The sequence below is a fragment of the Carcharodon carcharias genome, chromosome 11 (assembly GCF_017639515.1).
Source record: "Carcharodon carcharias isolate sCarCar2 chromosome 11, sCarCar2.pri, whole genome shotgun sequence".
Classification (NCBI taxonomy): domain Eukaryota; kingdom Metazoa; phylum Chordata; class Chondrichthyes; order Lamniformes; family Lamnidae; genus Carcharodon; species Carcharodon carcharias.
The window spans coordinates 12466448-12490485 of NC_054477.1; the positions used below are offsets into that span (position 1 = coordinate 12466448).

Genomic DNA, 24038 nt, shown 5'->3' on the forward strand with positions numbered 1-24038 from the left:
CAACTCGGGACGACAGGTGGTTTGAGGAGGCGGGCGGGTGAATCAGCAGGTGCGATTTTAAGGGTAGTTGACCGTCTTCACTGTGACTGCAGTGAGCGTGTTGCTGATGAGACTGGCAAGCAAGAGGACAGCGCAAACACAAGGCGAGGTGAGGCTGAAAAAGGTGGCAGGCATAGCTTCAACCGAAGTACCAACAACGACAGCAGTCTCAATGAGACACAACAGCAATGGCTGCAGATGAGCTCAAACTTGCCCTTTTCCCGAGTTAATTTTCGGTTTGCGTATGACTTTCATGTTGCTCCGACCTCCAGCAGTGATCTCACCTCCTCTGTGTTGGTGAGGTATAGACACTGCATGGTAACACTTCATTGTTCTGGGAAAATGGCTGTAAACGCGGGGAGATGGTATCATTACAGTACTAGTACAGAGCTAATGCATGTGTTCAATTAATAAATCTGGATTATGAAGCTAGCCTCAGTAATGGTGACCATGAAACTGCCATCGATTGTCATAAAAATCCATCTGGTTTACTAATGCCCTTTAGGGAAGGAAATTCTGCCATCCTAAACTGGCCTGGCCTACATGTGACTCCAGACAGAGGGATATTGGCCCTTTACACCAATATGAAACTAAAAAAATAGCTTCAGGAGGCATTTTTAAAGAGAGGAGAGATTGAGGGATATTGCAAGAAGACAGATTGCTGAGTTGGGTTGATCTATGAATGGGCATCCCATTCATCACCTTAAAAATTAACTCCCTCCACAGTGGCATCTGTGTGTACCATCTACAAGATGTACTGCAGCAACTCACTAAGCCTGCTCCAATAACACCTTCCAAACCCGTGACCTCCACCATCTAGAGGGACAAGGGCAGCAGACACATGGGAACACCATCACCTGCAAGTTCCCCTCCAAGTCACACACCATCCTGACTTGGAAATATATCCCCATTCCTTCACTGCAATTGGATCAAAACCCTGGAACTACGCCCCTAGCAGCACTGTGGGTGTACCTACAGCACATGGACTGCAGCGGTTCAAGAAGGTGACTCACCATCACCCTTACAAGACAATTAAGGGTGGGCAAAATATGCTGCTCTTGCCAGTGACACTCATATCCCAAGAACGAGTGAAGAAAAATAAAAGATAGACTTGTTAATCCAAATGGCTTTTTCCTGCTGTTACTAAGCTTGGTAGAGTGGGATGAATTAGGGTGGGAGCTAACACTGGCATGTGTGGAGAGGGGAAGGCACTGGCACAGGTACAGGGGGACGTGGTGGTGTTGTCACTAGACTGGTAATGTAGAAACCCAGGGTTAATATTCTGGGGACCTGGGTTTGAATCCCAGCATGGCAGATGGTATAAAAGTCTAATGATGAACATGAAACCATTGCCGATTGTCATAAAAACCCATCTGGTTTATTAATGTCCATTAGGAAAGGAAACCTGCTGTCCTTACCTGCTCTGGCCTACATGTGATTCCAGACCCACAGCAATGTGGTTGACTCTTAAATGTCCTCTGGGCAAGGGCAATAAATGCTGGCTGAGCCAGTGATGCCCAATTCCCATGGACCAATAAAAAAAATGGGCCATTTGGACCAACTGGTTTGTTTCCATTCAATGTATAAAAACGTTCACATTCTTTCCTACATAACGTTGCAAAGCAATGTGAGCGACCGAAGCCAGAGGAAAAACACCAACCTTTTTGCTGAGCTGTGGGTTGAAGAAAGTGAGGTCCTCGAGGGTCATTATGATCTTATTTGTCCCTTTCATCATCTGTATCTGCTGAACTCGGTGCCTGAAACAAGAACAATTTCATTCTGCGTTGCTGCTTTACTAGGTTACATGCTGTCGCCTCTGCAGCAGGGGAAGTGATTGAACCCACTGACTCTGGACTCAGTAGCGAGTGGACTAGCAACTGAACCAAGCTAACGTTTGCTACAAATAAAATGTTGAATGTATCATACCTGATGATGTACGAGAGACTTAGTCCACCCAGCACAAGAGCAATGATGAACCCAAAAGCCAATATGACGACTGTTAACTCAATACCTGGAGAGAGAAGAGAGACAGATCAAAATGATAATTAATACACAGGAAACTGTTGATTCCAGGAGAGGGCCACTTAGTGCACCAAATAGCCTCAGTCAGGGTATGACCTGTAGACCCACTAGGGTCAATGATTCCGTATGAGAGCCTCAGGTCCATGTGTCAACAAACTGGGCTCTTCAATTTCCTTTAGGGACTAATCAAGGTGAAGGATCAAACCCATTAGCAGGGCACCATGAAAAATGAAAAGAGATGAGGTAAATCAGGGGGTTAAAAATTAAGAACTGGCACTTCTTTAGCACCTATCACCACCTCAGGACACCTCAAAGTGCTTCAATGTCAATGATGTGCTTTTTGAAGTGTAGCAACTATCACAATGTAGGAAAATGTGGAACACAACAAGCTCTCACAAACAAAAATGTGATAAATGTCCAAATAATTTGTCCTAGCAATATTGGTTGATAGAGAAATATTGTCAAGGAGAATGGATAGAATTCCCCTGCTCTTCTTCCAGCTACTGCCATGGGACCTTTTACACACACCTGAAAGGGCAGTCAGGGCCTCAGTTTAATCTCTGATCCGAAAGTTGGCACCTCTGACAGTGTGGCACTCCCACTGGGAGTATCAGCCTAAATTTCTGTGCTCAGGTCCCAGGAGTGGGACTTGAATCCACAACCTTCTGTCTCGGAGTCAATGATCAGGTTGCATCAAGTTGAAATACCGAGAGAGGTTAGGACGTCCATAACTTCAAAGTTCTGGGAGAGTTTGATCCAGCACAATGAAGATTGAGGACATAGGAAGGCGAGAAGTCTGTCCCACTGTATATCTGGAGGCTTAGAAGGAATGAGTGTCTTCCTGACTCCAGGACCTATTGGACTTCGATGCCCAGGGTCATGAACAGGAGTCTGCTTTCTGCCACTGTCTGCTACAACACAAGTCCAGGACAGCTCTACCATATTTATTCTCAGTTTACTGTTTTAATCCAAGAAGTCTCAACAATATATCTAATTAAAGGATTTTGAGTTTCTGTCTGACTGCTCCGGTTGTAGGTTCTCAGAGGTCCCAATCCCTCTGGTAGAGGTCCAGCCAACACATCATAGAATCATGCAGTACAGGAGGCTATTTGGCCCATCATGTCTGTGCCAGCTCTCTGAAAAACCCATCTATTAATTCCACTCCCCCTATTCTTCCTCCAAAGCCCTGCAAATTATTCTTATTCAAGCATATATCCAATTTCCTTTTGAAATGTGCAGGACTTGGATATTGTTAACTGAATACGAGATGATCCCTTGTTAGGACTAAGTATATTGTAGCCATTACACTTCTCATCAAATTTTTTCTTTGTTCTTTGACAGGAATGCTCTACAGGGTTTGGGGGAAAAAAGTAATTACTACCACATTGATCATGAGTGTTTATTTGGACTTAACGCCATCCAGTACTTCATATAAAAGCAACTGTTCTAACAGTGGCATTAAAACATTGAACAAATGAAGTTAAGCCTCTTGATGTGGTAATTTCTCCTTCCCCTCTGCAGTTGGGCAGTCTTTTCACCCATCTCCAACTGGAGACACAATCGTCCACATCAGTTCTTTGGGGAGGAGGCTACTTTCAGCTCCTACTCAATCCTCCTTCCCCTCCACTACTGCACTTGCTTTTGCATTGCATAAGCAACAGGACCTTCGACCAAATAATCCATGCTTGGTAAAAGCAAAATACTGCGGAGCTGGAAATCTGAAATTAAAACAGAAAGTGCTGGAAAAACTCAGCAGGTCTGGCAGCATCCGTGGAGAGAGAAACAGAATTAATGTTTTGAGTCCGTATAATTCTTCTTCAGAGAAGAGGTCTGAAGAACTCTGCAGAAGAGTCACATAGGACTCGAAACGTTAACTCTGTTTCTCTCTCCACAGATTCTGACAGACCTGCTGAGTTTTTCCAGCATTTTCTGTTTTTATTTTGGTCCATGCTTGGGTTGGTTTTTGCTCTACATGAGCCTTTTCCTACTGTATTTCATCTAACCCTAGCAGCATAGCCTTCTATTCCTTTCTCCATCAGCTGTTTATCTAGCTTCTCCATATGTGTCTGCACTATTCTCTTCCACAGCTCAATTTTTTTCTGCTCTTTCACAGAATGGGGGCATCACTAGCTGGGCCAGCATTTATTGCCCATCCCTAATTGCCCTTGAGAAGTTGGTGATAAGCCGCCTTCTTGAACCACTGCAGTCCATGTGGTGTAGGTACACCCACAGCGCTGTCGGGGAGGGAGTTCCAGGATTTTGACCTAGTGACAGTGAAGAAACAGTGATGTATTTCCAAGTCAGAGTGGTGAGTGACTTGGAGGGGAACTTGCAGGTGGTGGTGTTCCCATGCACTTGCTCCCCTTGTTCTTTCAGGTGGTAGCGGTCATGGGTTTGGAAGGTGCTGTCGAAGGAGCCTTGCTGCAGTACATCTTGTAGATAGGTCATACTGCTGCCACTGTGGCTACCGCGCTCCCAGATGGCACTGCTGAGACCACAGAGCTGCCAGCCATCTGATTGGCTGGCAGCTCTCTAAGGCAGGACCTCCTCCTGAGAAAGGAGGGGAGCCTCACCTTAAAGCAATTAACACTGCTCCCTGATTTAAATTGTTCTGGGCAGCCGTGGAGGATCATGAGTGGGCTGTCCCCCAACTTTTTAGCAGGGGGTGTGGGGGCAGGAACCGTGGTGCCCTGTAAAATCCAACCCTATGGTGACCTTATCAAAGTCCTTTCATTGATCTTTAGGTCAATCTCCAATGATAGGTATAACCTTTCAGTTATGTTGGAATAAAGCCCTGGCCTTGGAGGAAATCCAGAAGCCTCACTGATTACGTTCACTTACCAGAGTGTCTTCTATAGCCGTGGAATCAACCATCAACAGTAACTTCCAGGAAAAAAAATCAGAGAGAATTTCTTTCTGAAAACACAGAAGTTTTTGAAAGCTTACCTCCTGTGCAAATAGTATCTGGATCAAACCAACAGCTGGAGTCAGCACCTGGAGATGACCCCCCAGGGAAGTGAATGGTGATGCCCCTGTCCTCCACCATTTCGGTTGCCATATTGAGAGTGTAGGTGGGTGATAGGTGGTGACTTCTCCCATCGGTGTCCAAGATGATGTAGTTCGCTATCCCTTCACCTCGGCTGTTGGTCCCGATCTTCTGATTAAAACCAGCGAATGTCAAGTTCTTGGTGTATTTGGCAAGAGTCATCCCTGATATGTGGAGCCCATCTCTCTGAACATTCTCCATGGCCTTGGCAATGAAGTAAATGCCGTTGTAAATTGTTCCAAAGAGAGGTGAAACCTGTGGAATGAGGTTAATTAAATTTCAGCACACAGATTAGCCTGCAACTTGGCTTCTGCGCTACTGACCAGAACGATAGTCCAATTCTCCACTTCAACCTTATTTGACAGTAGCTCAGATTGAGTTTGGCATTCTAGTGGTTATGGTATTGGGACTAACAGACAGAGAAAGAGGCTCCCAACTGCACCGTGGAAAGTTTGCAAGATTGAAACTGGGGCTAAAAGGGTTAAATTATGTGGCCAGGTTGCATAGACTAGGTTGCTATCCCACTAAGTATAGAAGATTAAGGGGTGATCTAGTTAAGATGTTTAAGATGATTAAAAGCGCCCATAAGGTAGAGAGAGAAACTATTTCTTCTGTTGGACGGAAACTTGGACAATGAGTCATAACCTTAAAATTGGAGCTAGTTTGTTCAGGGATGATATCACGAAGCACTCCTTCACACTAAGTATAGTGAAAACCTGGAACTCTCTCTCTCTAAAAGGGACTGAAACTCTGGCTCAATTGAAAATGTCAACACTGAGATCAATAGATTTTGTCAGGTTAACATATTATGAACAAGGAAGCAAAACAGGCAAAATAGCATTGAGCTACCAATCTGACATGATCTAATTAAATGGCAGAACAGACTCAAAAGGCCAAATGGCCTCCTCCTATATTCCTATAGGTTGTAAAATTGAATTTAGTCAATCTAGGGATTAGTGCCAAAAATGACAACGAGAGTTGCTGAATTGTAAACACCTAACTAGACCACTAGTGTCCTTCAGGGAAGAGAAGTCCCAGCTGTATCTGCTCTGGTTAACTTTTAATGCTCTCTGAAGTGGACTGTCAAGATGGCAATCCCTCAGCATCTTCTCAGGGTAACCAGGGTTGAGTAATATCTATGGCCTTGTCAGTTCTAGCTGCAAAGATCAATACAATAAGCTGAAACATTGTTCGCAGGTCATTCAGCTGTGGAGTGTTACACAACTGAGTTAGATCCTGCCTGACCTGTATACACACGTCAACTTTCCACCTGTATGTCAGTCCAAAATCTGGCTATTTTGCTTTCTGCTGGTTCACAAGAGCATTCTAAAGAATTTGCCACCACATCAACTGATTGGCAATCCATTCCAAATCATTGAATCATAGAATCAGAATATGGGGAAAGTGAAAAGGTCTAATCAGGGTTAAAGCACATGTATGTGAATCGACAGAGGGGGGGCTAATAAAATTGGCAACCTACATAAACCGGTTGACAGATGGATTTATGATATTATTGCTATAACAGAAATCTGGCTCAAAGAAGGGAAGGACTGGGCGTTAAATATTCCAGGATACAAGGTGTTTAGGATAGACAGGGAAGGAAGAAAAGGTGGGGGCGTGGGTAGTGGCAGCATTACTTAAAGATGGCATTACAGTACTGGAGAGAGAGAGAATGTTCCAGAAGGGTCAAGGCTAGAGATAAGGAATGGAAAAGGTGCAATAACATTGAAAGGTGTAGTATATAGACCATCAACTAGTGGAAGGGATGTAGGGAAACAAATTTGCAAAGAAATTACAGGGAGGTTCAAGAATTATAGAGTAATTATATAGGGGGACCTCAATTATCCAAATATAGACTGGGATAGGAATAGTGCAAAGGGAAAAGAGGGGCTAGAGTTCCTGGAATGTGTTCAAGATGATTTTCTGCAGCAGCAGAACATTTCCGGACCAATGAGAGGTCAGGCACTGTTGGACCTGGTTCTGGGGAATGAGTTGGCTCAAGTGGATCAAGTATCAGTGGGAGAGCCTGGAGGGGACAGTGACCATTGCATCATAAGATTTAGGTTGGTCATGGAAAAGGACAGGGCATAATCCACAGCAGGGTTAACTAACCGGCAGAAAGCCAACTTTGATGGGATGAGAATGCATCTGCGTCATGTGAATTGGGATCAAATGTTGGCAGAAAAAACGGTAGCTGAACAATGGGCCACCTTCAAAGAAAAAGCACTGCGGGCAATGTCAAGGTATATTCCCTTGAAGAAGAAAGATAGGACAAATAAATCCAGAGTGCCCTGGTTGACGAGAGAGATAAAGGTGAAGATGAAAAGGAAGAAGTGAGTGTATGACAGATGCCGGGTAGAAAATACAATTGTGAATCAGGCTGAATATAGAAGGGCCAGAGGGGAAGTGAAAAATACTAATAAGAAAAGCAAGGAGAGAGCATGAAAAGAGACTGGCAGCGAACATAAAAGGGAATCCCAAGGTCTTCTGTAAGCACATTGTCATAGAGTTGATCTTCAGACAACTTTTCTTAGTGGAAACATGTGACTTTGTTTACAAGACAGCAGAAGCAACTACACATGTGCATCAAACTCCATAACCAAAGAAGTGCTCCCCCTGTATATATTACCCATGCTCTTAACACATTGGTTTACACAGATCATGTGATCTTACAGTACAGGATTATTCTTAAAGGTACAGTCCAACATTTACCAAAACTGTAATTACTATATCCCTCCCCCTTTAACTCTTCTGTACATTTTGTATTTACAAGTATATTTATCTCATGACATTATAATATTTACAAAGGTTATAAAATTACAAGTTCAGTCCTTTAGGTGATTTCCTGATCCATGTGGAATGTTGCAGCTCCACGACTTCAGATTCTTTTGTAGGAGACACATTCTCTGAAACCGCATTAACATTAGGTACCTCATTAGGCACTTGCAGTTCAGTGTCTTCCACTCCGACAGAGACATCAGGCACGTCTGTCCTTGGTTTAGCATCTTCAACAAGAGCCACTGATTCAGTAATGGTTACAGGTGGGGCAATATCTTGTTGTGGTGTCTCTTTTTTTCTTAAATGATCCACATGCTTATGGGTGATACCACTTCCACATGGTATGACAATGGTCCGGTCACTGAACTTGCTTTACCAGGTAACCACTTCAGTCCTCCACCAAAACTCCTTACATATACTGCTTCTCCAACAGTAAACTGACGCTCACGATTATGCAAATCACGGGTCACTTTTTGGTTCCCTTGACTTTTCTCCACCTTCCCCTCCAAACCGGGAAGTATTAGGCTCAGTTTTGCCTGAAGACAGTGCCGTATCAGTAATTCTACAGATGTTGCTCCTGTTGTAATGTGGAGGGTTGTTCTGTAGTGAAATAGAGAATGAGCAAGTCTGGCCTCAGGGAGTCACCTGCTAAATTTTTTATTCCCGCCCTAAAGGCTTGTACTGCCCTTTCCGCCAGTCCGTTTGATGAAGATCTCCACATGGTACGGTGGAGTCTCCACATGGTTGATACCGTTGATGCTGATAAATTGTTGGAATTCAGCACACGTGAATGCAGTGCCATTATCTGAGACCACTACCTCTGGCAATCCATGGATGGCGAAGCTCTGGCGTAGTTTTTCTATAGTAGCGCTCGACATTGGTGACCTTACCACATAAACGTCTAACCACTTGGAGTGAGCATCTATAATCAGTAGAAACATGGGACAGAATTTAGCCCTTGTCGGAAGGGCTTGGCAGGGGGTGGGCGGAGGTGGTCGGGAAGCCGATTAAGGCCCCGCCCAGCGTGAAACGCGAGCGGCAGCGCTCGGCACTGCCTGTGTGGGCGGGAGGAGGATGGCAAGTGGGGCAAACAGAAACTCACGCATGCATGCGAGTGTGGGCTCGAGAGTCTCCCTGAGGCACAGAGGTCCCTCAGGGAGATGAACAGTTTTCCAAAAGAGCAATGAAGATTTATGAAACGTTATAAAACATGTCCCCTCATGTGACTGTCACATGATCAGGGACATGTTATTAATTAAATTTTAAATTTTTAATTTTATTTTTATCGGATGTTGGAAACCTCATCCCGCCCGTGGATGAGGTTTCCTAAAAAAGTGCAAAGGCCGCTTGGCCTTTTCCGTCTGCTCACCAATTGTAAGGTTGAACGGGCAGCAAGACACTTTGTTCAGTTACCTTTTTAATGGCCTTAATGGGCTTTTTAATGGTCAGCCGGCGTGCTGCCAACTCCAGCCCGCGCCTGCCGAATGAAATGTCGTGTGACTGCGTGTTGACATCTGGACGCTCGCCCGAAATCAATGCGTGTCATTTTACACTCAAGCGGGTCAGGTGCGCGCTCACCCATGAGGTAAAGATTCTGCCCACGATTCCAAGGAAAGGACCGACGTAGTCAATGTGCAATCACACCCAGGGTCTACCAGGCCACTCCCATTGGGTGCAATGGAGTTGCCACCATCAACCTTTGTAGTTGCTGACATTGCACACAGTGCTTTACTACATTCTCAATACCGCCGACCATCCCTGGCCACTACAGATAACTGCGCGCTATGGTCTTCATTCAGGAGATCCCTGGATGGGCACTGTGTAGCTCAACTAAAAGTGGTTCCCTTCCCTGTGGGGTAACTACTGCCTGTGCACCCCATAAAACAATGCCATCTTGACTGCTCATCTCATGTCTTCCCTGAAGAACGGATTCAATTCATCGGAGACTGGCTCCTGGGAGAACAAGCATGCAACACTTGGTCTCTCACTCAAGACAGGAGTGGATCAAGATTCATCCAGTTTCTTATCTGTCTGTCTGGCACTGACTGTCGAGGTATCTAGAAAATTCATCACTAATGCAAGTTCCTGTGGAACTGGGGCATGTTCGTCATTCTTTTGCAAGGGCAGGCGACTCAGGGCATTAGCATTTGCTATATGAATCCCTAGCTTATGTACAGAGTGTATTCATATGCTGCCAAAATTAGGGCCCATCTTTGTATTCGTACAGAAGCTATGGGAGGTATAGCCTTTTCTTCGCTAAACAGACCCAAAAGTGGTTTGTGGTCTGATACTATCATGAATTGTCACCCGTGCACATATTGTTGGAATTCTTTGACACCAAAAATAATCGACAGAGTTTCCTTTTCGATCTGAGAATATCCTTTTTGAGTTGCGGCAAGCATCCTGGATACATAGCCTATTGGACTCTCTGTGCCGTCATACATTTTATGAGATAGTACTGCTCCCACTGCTCCCACTGCATAAGGAGGCCCTTGTGGGTATTTATGGTGATGAGTTTCCGGGAAGTGCCATCCAGCTCCAGTTGCTGATGTGCATGATTTATGTCAAGCTTTGTATACTTTGTCCCTCGTGCTAGTTTGGCATATAGGTCTTTAATTTTAGGAATAGGTTACGTGTCTAGTTTGGATGCTCTGTTGACCGTTAGTTTATAGTCCCCACAGATCCAGACGGTCTGGTTTAAGGACAGGCACTGTGGGGGCTGCCCACTCTGAGAACTGAACCGTTTTTATGACACCCAGACTCTCTAGCCGGTTCTACTCAGAGTCAACCTTCTCTCTCAGGGCGTATGGCACAGGTCTTGCTTTCAAGAAGCGAGGGGTTGCGTCTGGATCCATGTAAATCTTGGCCTGTAGGTTTTGGATTTTTCCCAGTTCATCCTTGAAGATGATGTCATATTTTTTTAGCAGCTCTGGTAGTCCACCAGCTCTTAACTGGAAGATTTCGGACCAGTTTAACTTAACCTCCTTTAACCAATCTTGCCCTAGAAGGCTTGGCCCTTCACCTTCTACCAACATCACTGGTAGCTGTGCCGATTGGTCTCTATAATGAGCAGTTGCTCTGATGATACCTTTTACTTGGATTTCTTTGCCTGTGTCCATTTTCAACATGGCAGATGTTTGTTCCAAATGTAATTGTTTATTTAGATATCTGAAAGTGTGCTTTCCTATTACAGTGGTAGAAGCTTCTGTGTCTACTTCCATTTTTAATGGTTTACCATTCACTTGCATTGTAACAATAATTGGCTTTGTCTTCCCAACTTTCATGTTGAATAATGAATAAATGTCAGAATTGGTTGTTTCGGGCTCTTCTACATTATAAACTTCATTGGGCTTTGTTTGTTGTTTGGAAGCCTGTTTAAATCTCGCTTTGCAATGTTTCAATATGTGTCCACTTCTGTGGCAAAAATAACACTCTCCTTTTTTATATTGCCAACCGCTAGAAGAATGATCGTTTCCACGTTGCTGAAAGTTATTTTTCGATTTAATTGCTAAGCTGTTTCCTCTCATTTTTCGGTTAGCGGGAGTTGTTTCCCACTTCGTGGCAGAGTCCCGGCTTTTCGCACCACTTTTGGCTGACTGTTCCCAGCCGATTTGGAACGCAGCGCCATTTTGCACCCGTTGAAATGCTTGTGAATCCCTTACAGCGCTTTCCATCGCCAGCGCTATTTCTAACGTTTTCTTAAAATCAAAGTTCACTTCAGCCAGCAATCTTCGCTGAATAGTGTCCTCCTGCATGCCACATACTAAACAATCTTTCAGCATGTCATTCAGGGTTTCACCAAAATCACAATATTCCATTAGTTGCTTTAATTTCACCAGGTAGATAGCAATTGTCTCACCCGGGGCTCTATTTCGTGAATTGAACCTGAACCTCTGCAATGTGACCGAGGGCTTGGGTTGAAAATGTCCCTTAATGAAGTCTATTAATTCAATGAAACTCTTTGAATCTGGGGCACTGGGGACAATCAAGCTTTGAATCAAACTGTAGGTTTTGCTTTCACAAATAATCAGGAAGATTGCTCTCCTCTTCTCCTCCCCGTGATTTTGTTTGCTTGAAAGAAGAACGCGAGCCATTCTATATACTGAGACCAATCGTCTGTGGCTGGCTCAAAGGAATTGACTCTGCCAAACTGTGGCATTTTGGATGAGTATATCTTCTGTCATTTTTAACAAACTTAGATACTCACAATTGCTGGGTGAGGCACAGCATCGCTTCTGATTTATCCTCGTCGCCAGCTTGTTATAGAGTTGATGTTCAGTCAATTTTTCGTAGTGGAAACATTTGACTTTATTTACAAGACTGCAGTAGCAACTACTTGTGTGCATCAAACTCCATAACCAAAGGCACGAAAACAAATAATGCTGGAAAAACTCAGCAGGTCTGACAGCATCTGTGGAGAGAAAGACAGAGTTAATGTTTTGAGTCCATATGACTCCTCGGAGCTCTGAAGAGTCATACAGACTCAAAACATTAACTCTGTCTTTTTCTCCACAGATACTGTCAGACCTGCTGAGTTTTTCCAGCATTTTTTGTTTTTGTTTCAGATTTCCATTATCCGCTATATATTGCCTTTATCCATAACTAAAGAAGTGCTCTCCCTGTAGAGGTTCCCCGTGCTGCTAACACATTGGTTTACACAGATCACATGATCTTACAGCACAGGGTTATACTTAAAGCTACAGTCCACCAATTGAAGGAGGTGCAAGTGAAGCGCTGCTTCACCTGAAAGGAGTATTTGGGGCCTTGGGCATTGTGGAAGGAGGAGGTAAAGGGGCAAGTGTTGCACCTTCTGCAATTCCATGGGAAGGTGCCACAGGAAGGGATGAGGAGTTGGGGTTGACGGAGGAGTGGACCAGGATGTCATGGAGGGAATGGTCCCTACAGAACGTGACGGTGGGGGGTGGGGGTGGGGGGACGAAGGGAAGATTTGTTTGGTGGTGGCACAATGCTGGAGTTGGCAGAAATGGCAGAGGGTGATCCTTTGAATGCAGAGGCTGGTGGGATGAAAAGTGAGGACAAGGGGGACCCTATCATGTTTCTGGGAGGGAGTGGAAGGGGGGAGGGAGTGGAAGGGATGAGGGCGGAGGCGCAGGAGATGTGGCTGAGGGCCCTGCCAACCACAGTGGAGAGAAACCCTTGGCTAAGGACATGTCAGAAGCACCAAGAGGAGACTTGATAGAGGTATTCAAGATCCTGAGGGGTATGGACAGAGTAAATCTTGAGAAACTGTTCCCACTCAAGAGAACATCAAGAACTAAAGGGCACAGATTCAAAATAATTGGCAAAAGGAGTAAAAGTGATATGAGGACAGTTTTTTCACCTAGAGGGTGGTTGGAGTCTGGAATGAGCTTCCTGAGAGGGTGATGGAGGCAGGTTCCATTGAGGTTTCAAAAGGGTATTGAATTGCTACCCGAAAAGAGAGAACATGCAAGGTTACGGGGATAAGGCCGGGGAGTGGGACAAGATGGAATGCTCTTTCAGAAAGCCAGTGCAGACCCAATGGCACGAATGGCCTCCTTTCATACTGTTAAGTTTCTGTGCTGTGAACCTTACAGAACAGATAGAGGCCATTCAGCCCATCATGGTTTAGGCAGTTCTTTGGAAGAGCTATTCAATTTTTTCCATCCCCGCCCCTGCTCCTTTTCATAGCCCTGCAATTTTTTCATTTCATTATTCATCCATTTCCTTTTTGAAAGTTACTATTGAATCTCCTTCCACCACCCTTTCAGGCAGCGCATTCCAGATCCGAACAGCTTTCTACATACAAAGGTTTCTACTTTTCTCCTCACTGATTCTTTTGATAATTATCTTAAATATGTATCCTTCCTGCCAATCTCCCTATCCCTAGTCAATCAAAACTCTTCAGGATTTTGAACACCTCCATTAAATTTCCCCTTGGCTCTCTCTACACTTTGGAGGGCAATCCCAGTTTCTCCAGTCTCTCCTGGCCTCTGAGAATATAACAATCTGTTAATTATACTATTATACTTTTTCAAAAAAAGTAATAAAAATAGAAATTACTGGATATACAGATTGGTTTAGTCTTGATCCATAGGGGGGAATGGAGGGTAAACTAGTCAGTGAATTATGCGCTACAACTAAGGTGGAGAAGCCGGGCGGAGGGGATGGACTTTCAGTTGGAGATGAGTGGGGAAGAAGCATTATGCAGGTAGTTGTAGAGTCAGTGGGCTTATAATAAATGTAGATACAGGTAGGTATAGAATGAGAAATGTTCAGGATGGGAATAGGTAGATCAACTCAATAGATAGGTTGGCTTGAAATTCGGATTTTATGAAAGAGGGAGAATGGAAAGCAAAGAAAGAACCATTTTAAAGCAGCAAGTTGTTATGACCTGGAACATGCCACCTTAAAGGGCAGATTCAACTGTAAATTTCAAAAGGGAATTGGATATATACTCACAAAGGAAAGAATTGCAGGTCCATGGTGAAATTGGGAATAATTGGAAAGCTCTTCCAAAGAGTTGGCACAGACAAGAGGGGCCAAGTGACCTCCTTCTGTGCTGTATGATTCTATGATCCATTTGCACTGTGCTCTCCTTTCTGTAGAGTCATAGTGTTGGATTAGTGACTCCAACACCCATTACCAAGCTACATTGTGACACCCACTAATCAAGGGATTTCCCTGAGATCAACTGAAATATTTCTTGACAAGCATCAGCGAGCAGGTAGAACAATGATCTATACTCACAGGAAGGTGTAACCAGGTCTGCTTTAGGAATATCCCCTTCGCTGTCGCCTTCCCTCCCTATCCTCTGCACTCCTACAGTCTTCTCCCTCATCTCTCACTATCTCTTCCCTCACCTTCCCCCATTCTCCACGTCTGCCCTTGCTTTCTCTCTCTGGTTTCTCGCCTTTCCTGCCTGCCATTCTTTACACTTATTTACCCCCTTTATTAGTTTCCCACCTTTTAACTCTGCTTCAGTTGAAAAATTCAGATTGATCTTGACTAACTGTGGGCGATACCATGGAAGATGGACTAGCCTATATAAAATATAGCACTGTGACACCCCAGTCCATTGACTTCAATGGGTAACACTATTAAAGTAATGGCAATGACTGTTACTCTTACTTTCCCAATTACATTCTGAGAAGGCCTGTCATTCCTGCCTGCTCCAAAGGTGGCAGCATAACCCCCTTCAGCCTGTTCCAATGATCACAGCCAGCTGACAGATTGTGCCCTCCCACTAACCATGAGCAACACCATTGGACGTTGACTAATTTTCTTAGAAACAATTGATTAGTGGTTTAGCCTGTGTACCTGCTCTGGCTGCTGGGATGTCGCTATTTCCCCGTTTTCTTGTGCCTTTATGAATGCCTCGTAGAAGTTAATCTCTTCTGACGCTATTGTTATTGTCAAAACAGCGTCGTACGCCGCTCGCAGCTTGCTGTTGTTCATCAGCACAGAGTAAGACGCATTCTTGTGAGGAAGACTGTAGAGTAAGGTGTCGTACGGTACAAAAACAAACCTGCCATTCGTCAACCCCATCTCATGGGCTTTCTGCAGGAGAACTGCCTGCTCCTCACCTCCAATGAGAACCGAGTGCATGCACATGATTATAACTGGAATACAAAATAACCGCATTAGCAGTAACTATCAGGGTCAAAGTATTGAACAAACATCAGTAGAAATACATCCACTTTTATCAGTAGCCCATACACCATCGTAGATATTCAGTCCCTCCACCACCAGTGCACTGCATTTACAAGGCGCACTGCAGTAATTGGCCAAGGCTTCTCCACTAGCGCTTTGAAAACCCACAACCTCTACCACCTTGAAGAATAAAGGCAGTGGTTTCTTGGGAACACCAGCATCTTCCAAAATTGTCCACCAAGTCACTCACCATCCCAGTTTGAACAGATATTGGCTGCTCCTTCATTGGCACTGTGTCAAAACTCTGGAACTCCCTTCACCACATGGACTTCAAGAAGTCAGCTCAAAACCACCTTCTCAAGGGCGCTTAAGGATGGCCTACCCTTGCCAGCAACGTCCAACTCCCAGGAATCAATGAAAAACACAAATGTCTATTTGGCCATTCAAAGGGGCAATAGTCCCCAATGCCTCAATGGGTAAAGTGGTAATGAACATTGCAAAGCAAGAGCGTCACCGCTTCATTTCCTGGTCTGTGCTGACTATTCTAATCTCAACCACAGTAGCAGTAAGCATTGGCCTCGGTATTCCAAGGCGAGGGAAGTGGGAAAATCCAGCCAGTGTCCCAGCTTGACTCCCCTCCAATAACCGTTGTTGGATGAGCTTCTGTGGGCCCAGGATGAAGTGCAATTAACTCATCTCCCTCCCTCGCCTCAGTTGAGCAGCTTCATTGCCTAGGCTCACACAGAACCACTTAGATGAGGTACTGGAGTGCAGTGGACATTCATTAGCTTAAATTCAGCATGAGTCAGATCCTTCAGAAGAAGAAGGAAAATTGTTGGGAGGCAGGGTGAAAATATATAAAATTTTAATAATCAGCATTCTTAAAGAATCTATAACATCCAAGACAATCAGACAAAACAATATGGCTTCATGGAAATGGTGCATGTGACAAATACATTATGGTCATTCAAAAATTATTTCTTAATGCTGTATGGCCCCACTATGAATAAAGTGATCAGTGTAACAAAAAACTTATGGAAAAACCATGTTGAAGGATATAAAACTTGAAAGTTATTGAAGAAGCATAATTTTATGCATGAAATAATTGGTTATTCTGTCCCTGTTAAAAGCTGTAAATCTGCTGTGTCACAGCATGAACAACTCTGCTTCACACTCTTGTCCTTCAGGTAGTCTAGGTACTCAAAGAATACTCACCCCTTTACAGGAAATATGTGACCACGTTAGAGCGGAGATTCATGTTTTATTCATTCAAGGGATGTGGGCTTCGCTGGCTGGGCCAGCTTCTATTGTCCATTCCTAATTGTCCTTGAGAAGGTGGTGGTGAGCTGCCTTCTTGAACGGCTGCAGTCCATGTGGTGTAAGTACACCCACAGTGCTGTTAGGGAGGGAGTTCCAGGATTTTGGCCCAACGACAGTGAAGGAACAACAAAAATTTTCCAAGTGAGAATGGTGAGTGACTTGGAGGGGAGATTCCAGGTGGTGGTGTTCCCATGTGTCTGCTGCCCTTGTCCTTCTCTATGGTAGTGGTCATGGGTTTGGAAGGTGCTGTCAAAGGAATTCCTGCAGTGCATCTTGTAGATGGTACACATTGCTGCTGCTGTGCGTCAGTGGTGGAGGAAGTGAATGTTTGTGGCTGTGGTGCCAGTCAAGCGGGGCTGCTTTGCTCTAGACAGTGTCAAGCTTCTTGAGTGTTGTGGGAGCTGCACTCATCCAGGCAAGTGGGGAGTACTCTATCACACTCCTGACTTGTGCCTTGTAGATGGTGGACAGGCTTCGAGGAGTCAGGAGGTGAGTTACTTGCTGCAAGATTCCTAGCCTCTGACCTACTCTTGTAGCCAGAGTACTTATGTGGCTGGTCCAGTTCATTTTCTGGGCATTTATGAGCATATTGCCAGTAATAAAATATTTTAGCTTTGAGAAAAGATTGGATAGGCTGGGGTTGTATTCCATGGGATAGAAGAGGCTGAGAGGAGATTTAATTCAGGTGTGTAATATTATGAAGGGCTGAGAGGCCATTCAAAGGAAGGATCTATTTCCTTTATTGACAGCGATCAGAGGATATAGGTTCAAAGTAATTAACAGATGAGTTGCTTGATGAGTAACTCTTTCATCCTCTTTCAGAGGGTGATGGGGTTCTGTAACTCACTGCCTGGAAGGGTGGCAGAAGCAGAACCCCTTATAACATTTTAAAAATATCTGGCTATGCACTTGAAGTGCCATAAACTACTGGGCTACCAACCAAGAGCTGGAAAGTGGGATTAGGCTTAATAGTTCTTTCTCGGCCAGCACAGACAAATGGCTTCCTTTTGAGCAGAAAATTTTCTATGTTTCTATATTTGTGAGAATGTGAACAAAAAGCTATGGCAATAAAAGACCACATAGCCAATCAACTCTGCTCCTTCAGAGGACACTGATAATCCTCTAGAGCAGCTGTCATATTCTACATGAGCATCACTAATTCTCATGACTTCAGGGTGCAAACCCTGGTCTTGCCCGAATTATCCAGATAAGAAATAGGAGCAAGAGTAGGTCAGACGGCCCCTCGAGCCTGTTCCACCTTTTAATTGAATCTTGACTAATCTACTACATCAGCTCCACTTTGCCACCCCATCCCCAAATCCCTTGATATCCATAGTATCCAAAAATCTATCTATCTCAGTCTTGAATATACTCACGGTTTGAGCATTCAGACCCCTCTGGAGTAAAGAATTCCAAAGATTCAAATTTCTCCTTATCTCTGCCCTAAACGACTGGCCCCTTACCCTGAAACTATGATACTTAGTCTAAGCTTTCTGGCTAGTAAAATCAATCTCTCAGTGTCTACTCAATCAAAACCCCTTCAGAATCTTATATGTTTCAATGAGATCTCTTCTCATTCTTCTAAACTCCAGAGAATGTAGGCTCATCCTACAAAATTTAGATGTGTGCTCTCAGCAAAACCCTATATAATATCAACAAGACTTCCATACTTCTATACTCCAACTCTATTACAATAAAGGCTAACATACCGTTTGCCTTCCTAATAGCTCACTGCACCTACATGCTAACTTTCTGTACAGATCATGTACAGGAGCCCCAACACTTACCAACACTTCATCTTTAAAAAAAACATTCTGTTTTTCTATTTTTCCTGCAAAATTGAATAATTTTTCATTTCCCAAAAACTATACTCTATTTGCCAGCTTCTGCCCACTTACCTAACCTGCCTATATCCCTTTCCAGGCTCTTTGCTTCTTCCTCACAGTTCACTTTCCCACCAAGCTTTGTGTCATCAGCAAATCGGGATAAATTACACTCGGCCCTCTCATCAATGTCAGATATAGACTGTAACACAAGCACTGATCCTTGTGGCACACCGCTCTTTACAACCTGCCAACCTGAAAATGACCTTCTTTCTTTATGCTCTCTTGTTTTCCGTCCATCATCTAATCCTTAATCCAAGCTAATATATTACCCTCAGCTCCACAAACCCTCATCTTGAGTAACCTGTTACGTGGAGCCTTATCAAATGGCTTTTGAAAATAGGGTTGCCAATCCTCCAGGATAGCCCTGGAGTCTCCAGGAACTGACGATCAATCTCCAGGACGCTGCTAAGAGGAAAATTATTGGGACTTTAAAAAAAGGTAGTTCTTTTTTATTACCTTTGAAAATTTCTCTTTACTAGAGATAAAAGTATTGAAAGTGGGGGATAAAAAAGGCTGTTTGGCTGACAGTCAAACATCGTCTAATTGGGTAATGAGTCTTATTACTTTCCAGTTGGTGTAGGAAGGAGTACGTCACAAGGATGGATGTGTTGGCCGACTAATGGCTAGAGCATGGGGGCAAGTCATGCGGTGAAACCTCCAGGGAGACATTTAATCACAGTTGGTAACCCTATTTGAAAGAACAATTATACCACATCCACTTGTTCCCCCTTATCTATGCTGCCAGTTACACACCTTAAAAACTGTAATAGATTTGGCAAACATTATTTCCCTTTTATAAAACCAGGTTGGCTTTGTGGAATCATCTTTCCATTTTCCAAGCGCCCAAAATCAACAATAAAATTTGCGTCATGGACCCCAGGAATTGGGTAGCTGGGATACAAGGAGAGGCTTAGGAAACTAGGAAATGTTCAAACTTGAAAAAAGAATGTTCAAAGTTTATCGTGTTGTAAGGGCTGTGGTAGATCCATTGGCCGGAATTTTCCGGCTCCACTGGCATCAGGCATCATGGCAGGCGGGTGGGGGGAAGTGAGGAACAATATGGCGAGAAGGCTAAAACTCGGTTTTACCCCGTCGTGAAATCTGTTTGCGATTGTCCGCTCCACTCGCCAATGGCAGGCCAACGCCGCCGGGCGTCAGGAGCGTTATTTTAATACATTGGCATCTCACTATACACACTGCTCATCGGAATCATGCCCCCACGTCAAATTTACCGCACACATCTACGTGATTTCAGAGCAGCCCGCTTCACGACTGCTTTTAAAAGACGTGCACATGGCAACCTGAACTTCGAGGGGAACTCGGAGGTGAGTGCGCACAACCTCGCGAGCATCACCCGTAGGACATCAAGGAAGAGGCGCCGCCCGTTTGCAGGGGGCACAGGCAAGTTGCTTTTTTCAGGCTAGATTTCAGTGTGCTGGCAGGGCAAGGGCTCCAGTGTGGGTCAGGCTGAGGGTGGAGGAGGAGTGGGGCAAGGCAGCACAGACAGACTGAAGGAAAGGCAGAAACACATGCCAGGGTTGGAGGCATGGTGGGGGGGATGGGGGTGAGGGAAGCGGCCACACACTTTTGGAAAAGTTTGTCAAAAGTGACCATTCTTCCCCAGCTGAGACTGTTCAGCTGCAGCTCCATTGATAGGCTCGGGGTCGGTGCCTCTGAGGTTTTTCTGCCCACCCAAGCAACCCAAACACTTGAAAGTGGCACCAAATGCTCCAGAGCTTTTCACCCCTCGGGTACAGGCTGTAAATTAATGTGCACTTTAGGAGACAGCAGAACAATTGGCCGACTGGACAAGTTTTACAATCCCCTTGTGAAAAGCGGCCATAGCGCAGTCACTGGTGGAGGTTCTCACAGCCTCTGCAATGTCTTTATTCAGGTTTGGACCAGTCTCCCTCATGGTTCAAGCTAACAGTGTAGCCTTGCAGAGTGGGTTAGGAGAATGTCTGTGCCTGAGCTGAGGGCACAGCCTGCAGCCCAATGGGCAAAGCTGCTGCCAATCGGTCAAGCGGAGTGGGACGGTGATGGGTGAGGTTTCAGACAGCCAATGAGCGCATTACACACTGGCCAGACAAGTAGTGACCAGCACTCTCCTGCATGCATGAAGGAACCTTCAGACTTAACCAAGAGAGTTTCCTGGGACAGATATGCTAACCCACACGCCTGTCTCTCTTTGATCCTGTTGGAGGAGAACATCATGATCATGGAGTTTGGTGATTTATGATCTGCCTCATGGCTGACAGGGAGCAGAGAAGAATAAGGAAGCAGTGGAGGCTCCCGGCTCAGCAAAGGGAGAAGAATCTCCCTCAAGATGAAGGGGAGACAGGGCCTGCTGTGCACGCAGCTGAAGATCCACAGACAGCTGTCGCTGGTAGGAGCCTCACTAGACCCAGGGTCTAAAGGCAGCGCCTGTCATTCCTGCAGATGACTGAGAACCAGTGTCACCGAAAGTTGTGCATGTCTAGGGAACTGGTCAGTCACATCTGCCACCTGCTGCAGGATCTGGCGCCACAGGGACATGGAGGGCATCAACCTCCAGTGGCTGTGAAAGTGACAGCAGCCTTCAATTTTTATACCAATGGCTCCTTCAGGGCTCTGCAGGTGACCTGTGCAGGATCTCACAAGCATCCAGGAACAAGTGTATCCAGGAGGTCACGGATGCCACCGTCACGATGGGAAGCTATGACCTGAAAAGTCACCATTGCAGCTCACGGGTAAAACATGCTTTGTGCATTTCGCCCGGGATCAGGAAAGCCAGGAAGCAAGAGCGATAGGATTTGCCCAGATCTCAGGTTTTCCACAGGTGCAGGGTGCCATGGACTGCAGTCACGTGGTGCTCAGATCTCCGTGACAATGAGCAGTCAACTACGTCAACTGCAAGGGCTTCCACTCATTCAATTTTCAGCTGGTGTGCGACCACCACAAATGCATCCTACAGGTCTGCACATGATTCCCAGGGAGCGTCCACGATTCCTACATCCTTAGCTGGTCTCAAATCTCTGACGTCTGCCAGGGTCCAGAGAGGCTGCAGGGTTGGCTCCTCAGGGACATGGGCCACCCACAGAGGACGTGGCTGGTGACCCCTGTGCAGTGGCCTCAGACTGTAGCAGAGCAATGGTAAAGCAAGGCTTAAGCCGCGACCCAGACTTTGGTGGAGCAAACCATAGGCATTTTGAAAATGAGGTTCTGGTGCCTCGACAGGTCCGGTGGAGACTGCAATATAGACCCCAGACGGTGTGGCGCATCATTGTTACTTGCTGCGCGCTCCGTAATCTGGCACTGCAACAGGGGGAGGACCTGGCTGAGGAGGAGATGGAAGAGCTGCACATCTCCTCCCATGAGGAGAACGTTGAAGGGGATGACGGTGATGAGGCCCTCGAAGACGAGGATGCTGGCGATGAGCCATCGCACAGGCCGGACAAGGCAGGAGCACTCGGGAGGCCATCATAGCCACAAGATTCGTGGAGGATGATGATGAGATACAGTGAGGACAGTCCCAATAGCCTCACCTCACATCTGTGAACATTTGACTCCTGTATGGCTGATGGCAGCGCACAAACCCTCATGTCATAGAGACGCAGTGGAGACCCTAACAGTCGCTAGATTCCATGAGGATGGTGACAACATGCAATGAGGACACTCCATAGATCATCACATTGCCTCTGTGAATGTCTGACTCCTATCTGGCTGAGCCTGAGCACTCAGGGTATGTACACTGTCATCAGCCACCCAGGAGTCAAACATTCACAGATGTAAGGTGAGGATATCAGCACTGTCCTCACTGCATCTCGTCATCATCCTCCACGAATCTTATGGCTATGATGGCCACCCGAGTGCTCCTGCCTGGCGTGGCCTGTGCGATGGTTCATCGCTGGCATCCTTGTGTGATCAGGGTCATATCATGGAGATGCAGCCGTGATACTTAAAATGCACCTGAGCCCTTCAGGAGCACAGTGTAACTGGTCACAGATGCGGAAGAGATGGGGGCCAGCTCCACCTTAAAGGTGCTGAGAGCACACAGAGAGAATGACGGAACTCTGTGACACCTGCCCACGACGTTCTGGCAGCAATGACAAGCACCATCGAGCTGCATCTATAATGTGTCCAGTGAGTGTGAGGCTGGACCATCACTTTGCTCGGAAGGTTACACAGTGATCAGGGAAGAGGCCCTGGACTGAGACATTTGCCTTTATCTTGTGCAGGAACCACATCTGAGTGACAGTAACACTGCTCATCATAACAAGGAGCCATAGGTAAGGAGACATTCTTGGGAGTTATTTTACAGTAGTGATTATTAAGTGATTAACAGCCACGCAACTACATCTTCTTCCCACGCTCCTGATCTATGGACACCCGGTGAGGAGTGGGGCCAGGAAGGAGGAGGGCCCCCTTGTGAACCTGCTCTTGGCTTGGCCAAGTTAGCCATTAACAGGTCCAGGCAGCGGGCGATCGACGAGGGAGTCCCGCCGGATTGTTTGTCCCTCTTCCGCGGCTACGTTCGCGGCTGGGTGTCCCTGGAGAGGGAGCACACGGTGTCTGCCGGCACTCTCGAGGCCTTCTGTGCTCAGTGGGCACCGCGGGGACTGGGGTGTTTTATTGATCCCCTTAATCACATTTTGGTTTAAAGTTTGTAAGTTTCCTTTAAACTTCGTCCTTGGCTTTACAGCTGACCTGAATTAGGGGCTGTGCTTAATTTGTCCTTCATTTTGTTAATTTAGTTTAATTGTTTGAACTCAAAAGAGTTACATCTTCTTCCCACGCTCCTGATCTATGGACACCCGGTGAGGAGGGGGGCCAGGAAGGAGGAGGGCCCCCTTGTGAACCTGCTCTTGGCTTGGCCAAGTTAGCCATTAACAGGTCCAGGGAGCGGCGATCGAGGGGGTCGTCCCACCTGACTGTTTGGCCCTCTTCCGCGGTTACGCTCACAGCCGGGTGTCCCTGGAGAGGGAGCACACGGTGTCTGCCGGTACCGTCAAGGCCTTCAATGCCCGGTGGGCACCACGGGGATTGGGGTGCTTTATCCACCCTCTTAATCACATTTTGGTTTGATGTTGTAAGTCTCCTTTAAATTTTGTCTTTGGTTTTGCAGTGACCCTAACTCAGGGGCTGTGTTTACTTTATCCCTCATTTTGTTCATTTGGTTTATTTGGTTGGCTTTTAAAAGAGCTACATCTTCTGAACCTCCCTAATACTGCCGCTATGTCTTGGTGACCCAGCACTGTCCACAGTGGAGGCGGAGGCGGAGTCAGCCTGTTGACTGCTATGCCTTGTCTGTGATGACCTTGATGGGCGTCCTCTGG

The 24038-nt window shown here is 45.7% G+C and overlaps 1 protein-coding gene across 1 annotated transcript in view; it reads right to left on the minus strand.

Annotated features, from left to right (window-relative positions):
• Window positions 1-24038, minus strand: part of gucy2f (guanylate cyclase 2F, retinal) — a 71833-nt gene that overhangs the window by 37490 nt on the left and 10305 nt on the right. The window contains exons 2-5 of the mRNA XM_041199335.1: window positions 15185-15486; window positions 5008-5362; window positions 1966-2050; window positions 1700-1796 (exon numbers count right to left, since the gene is read on the minus strand). Coding sequence (XP_041055269.1) covers window positions 1700-1796; window positions 1966-2050; window positions 5008-5362; window positions 15185-15486 — 839 coding nt within the window. The remainder of the gene's footprint in view (window positions 1-1699; window positions 1797-1965; window positions 2051-5007; window positions 5363-15184; window positions 15487-24038) is intronic.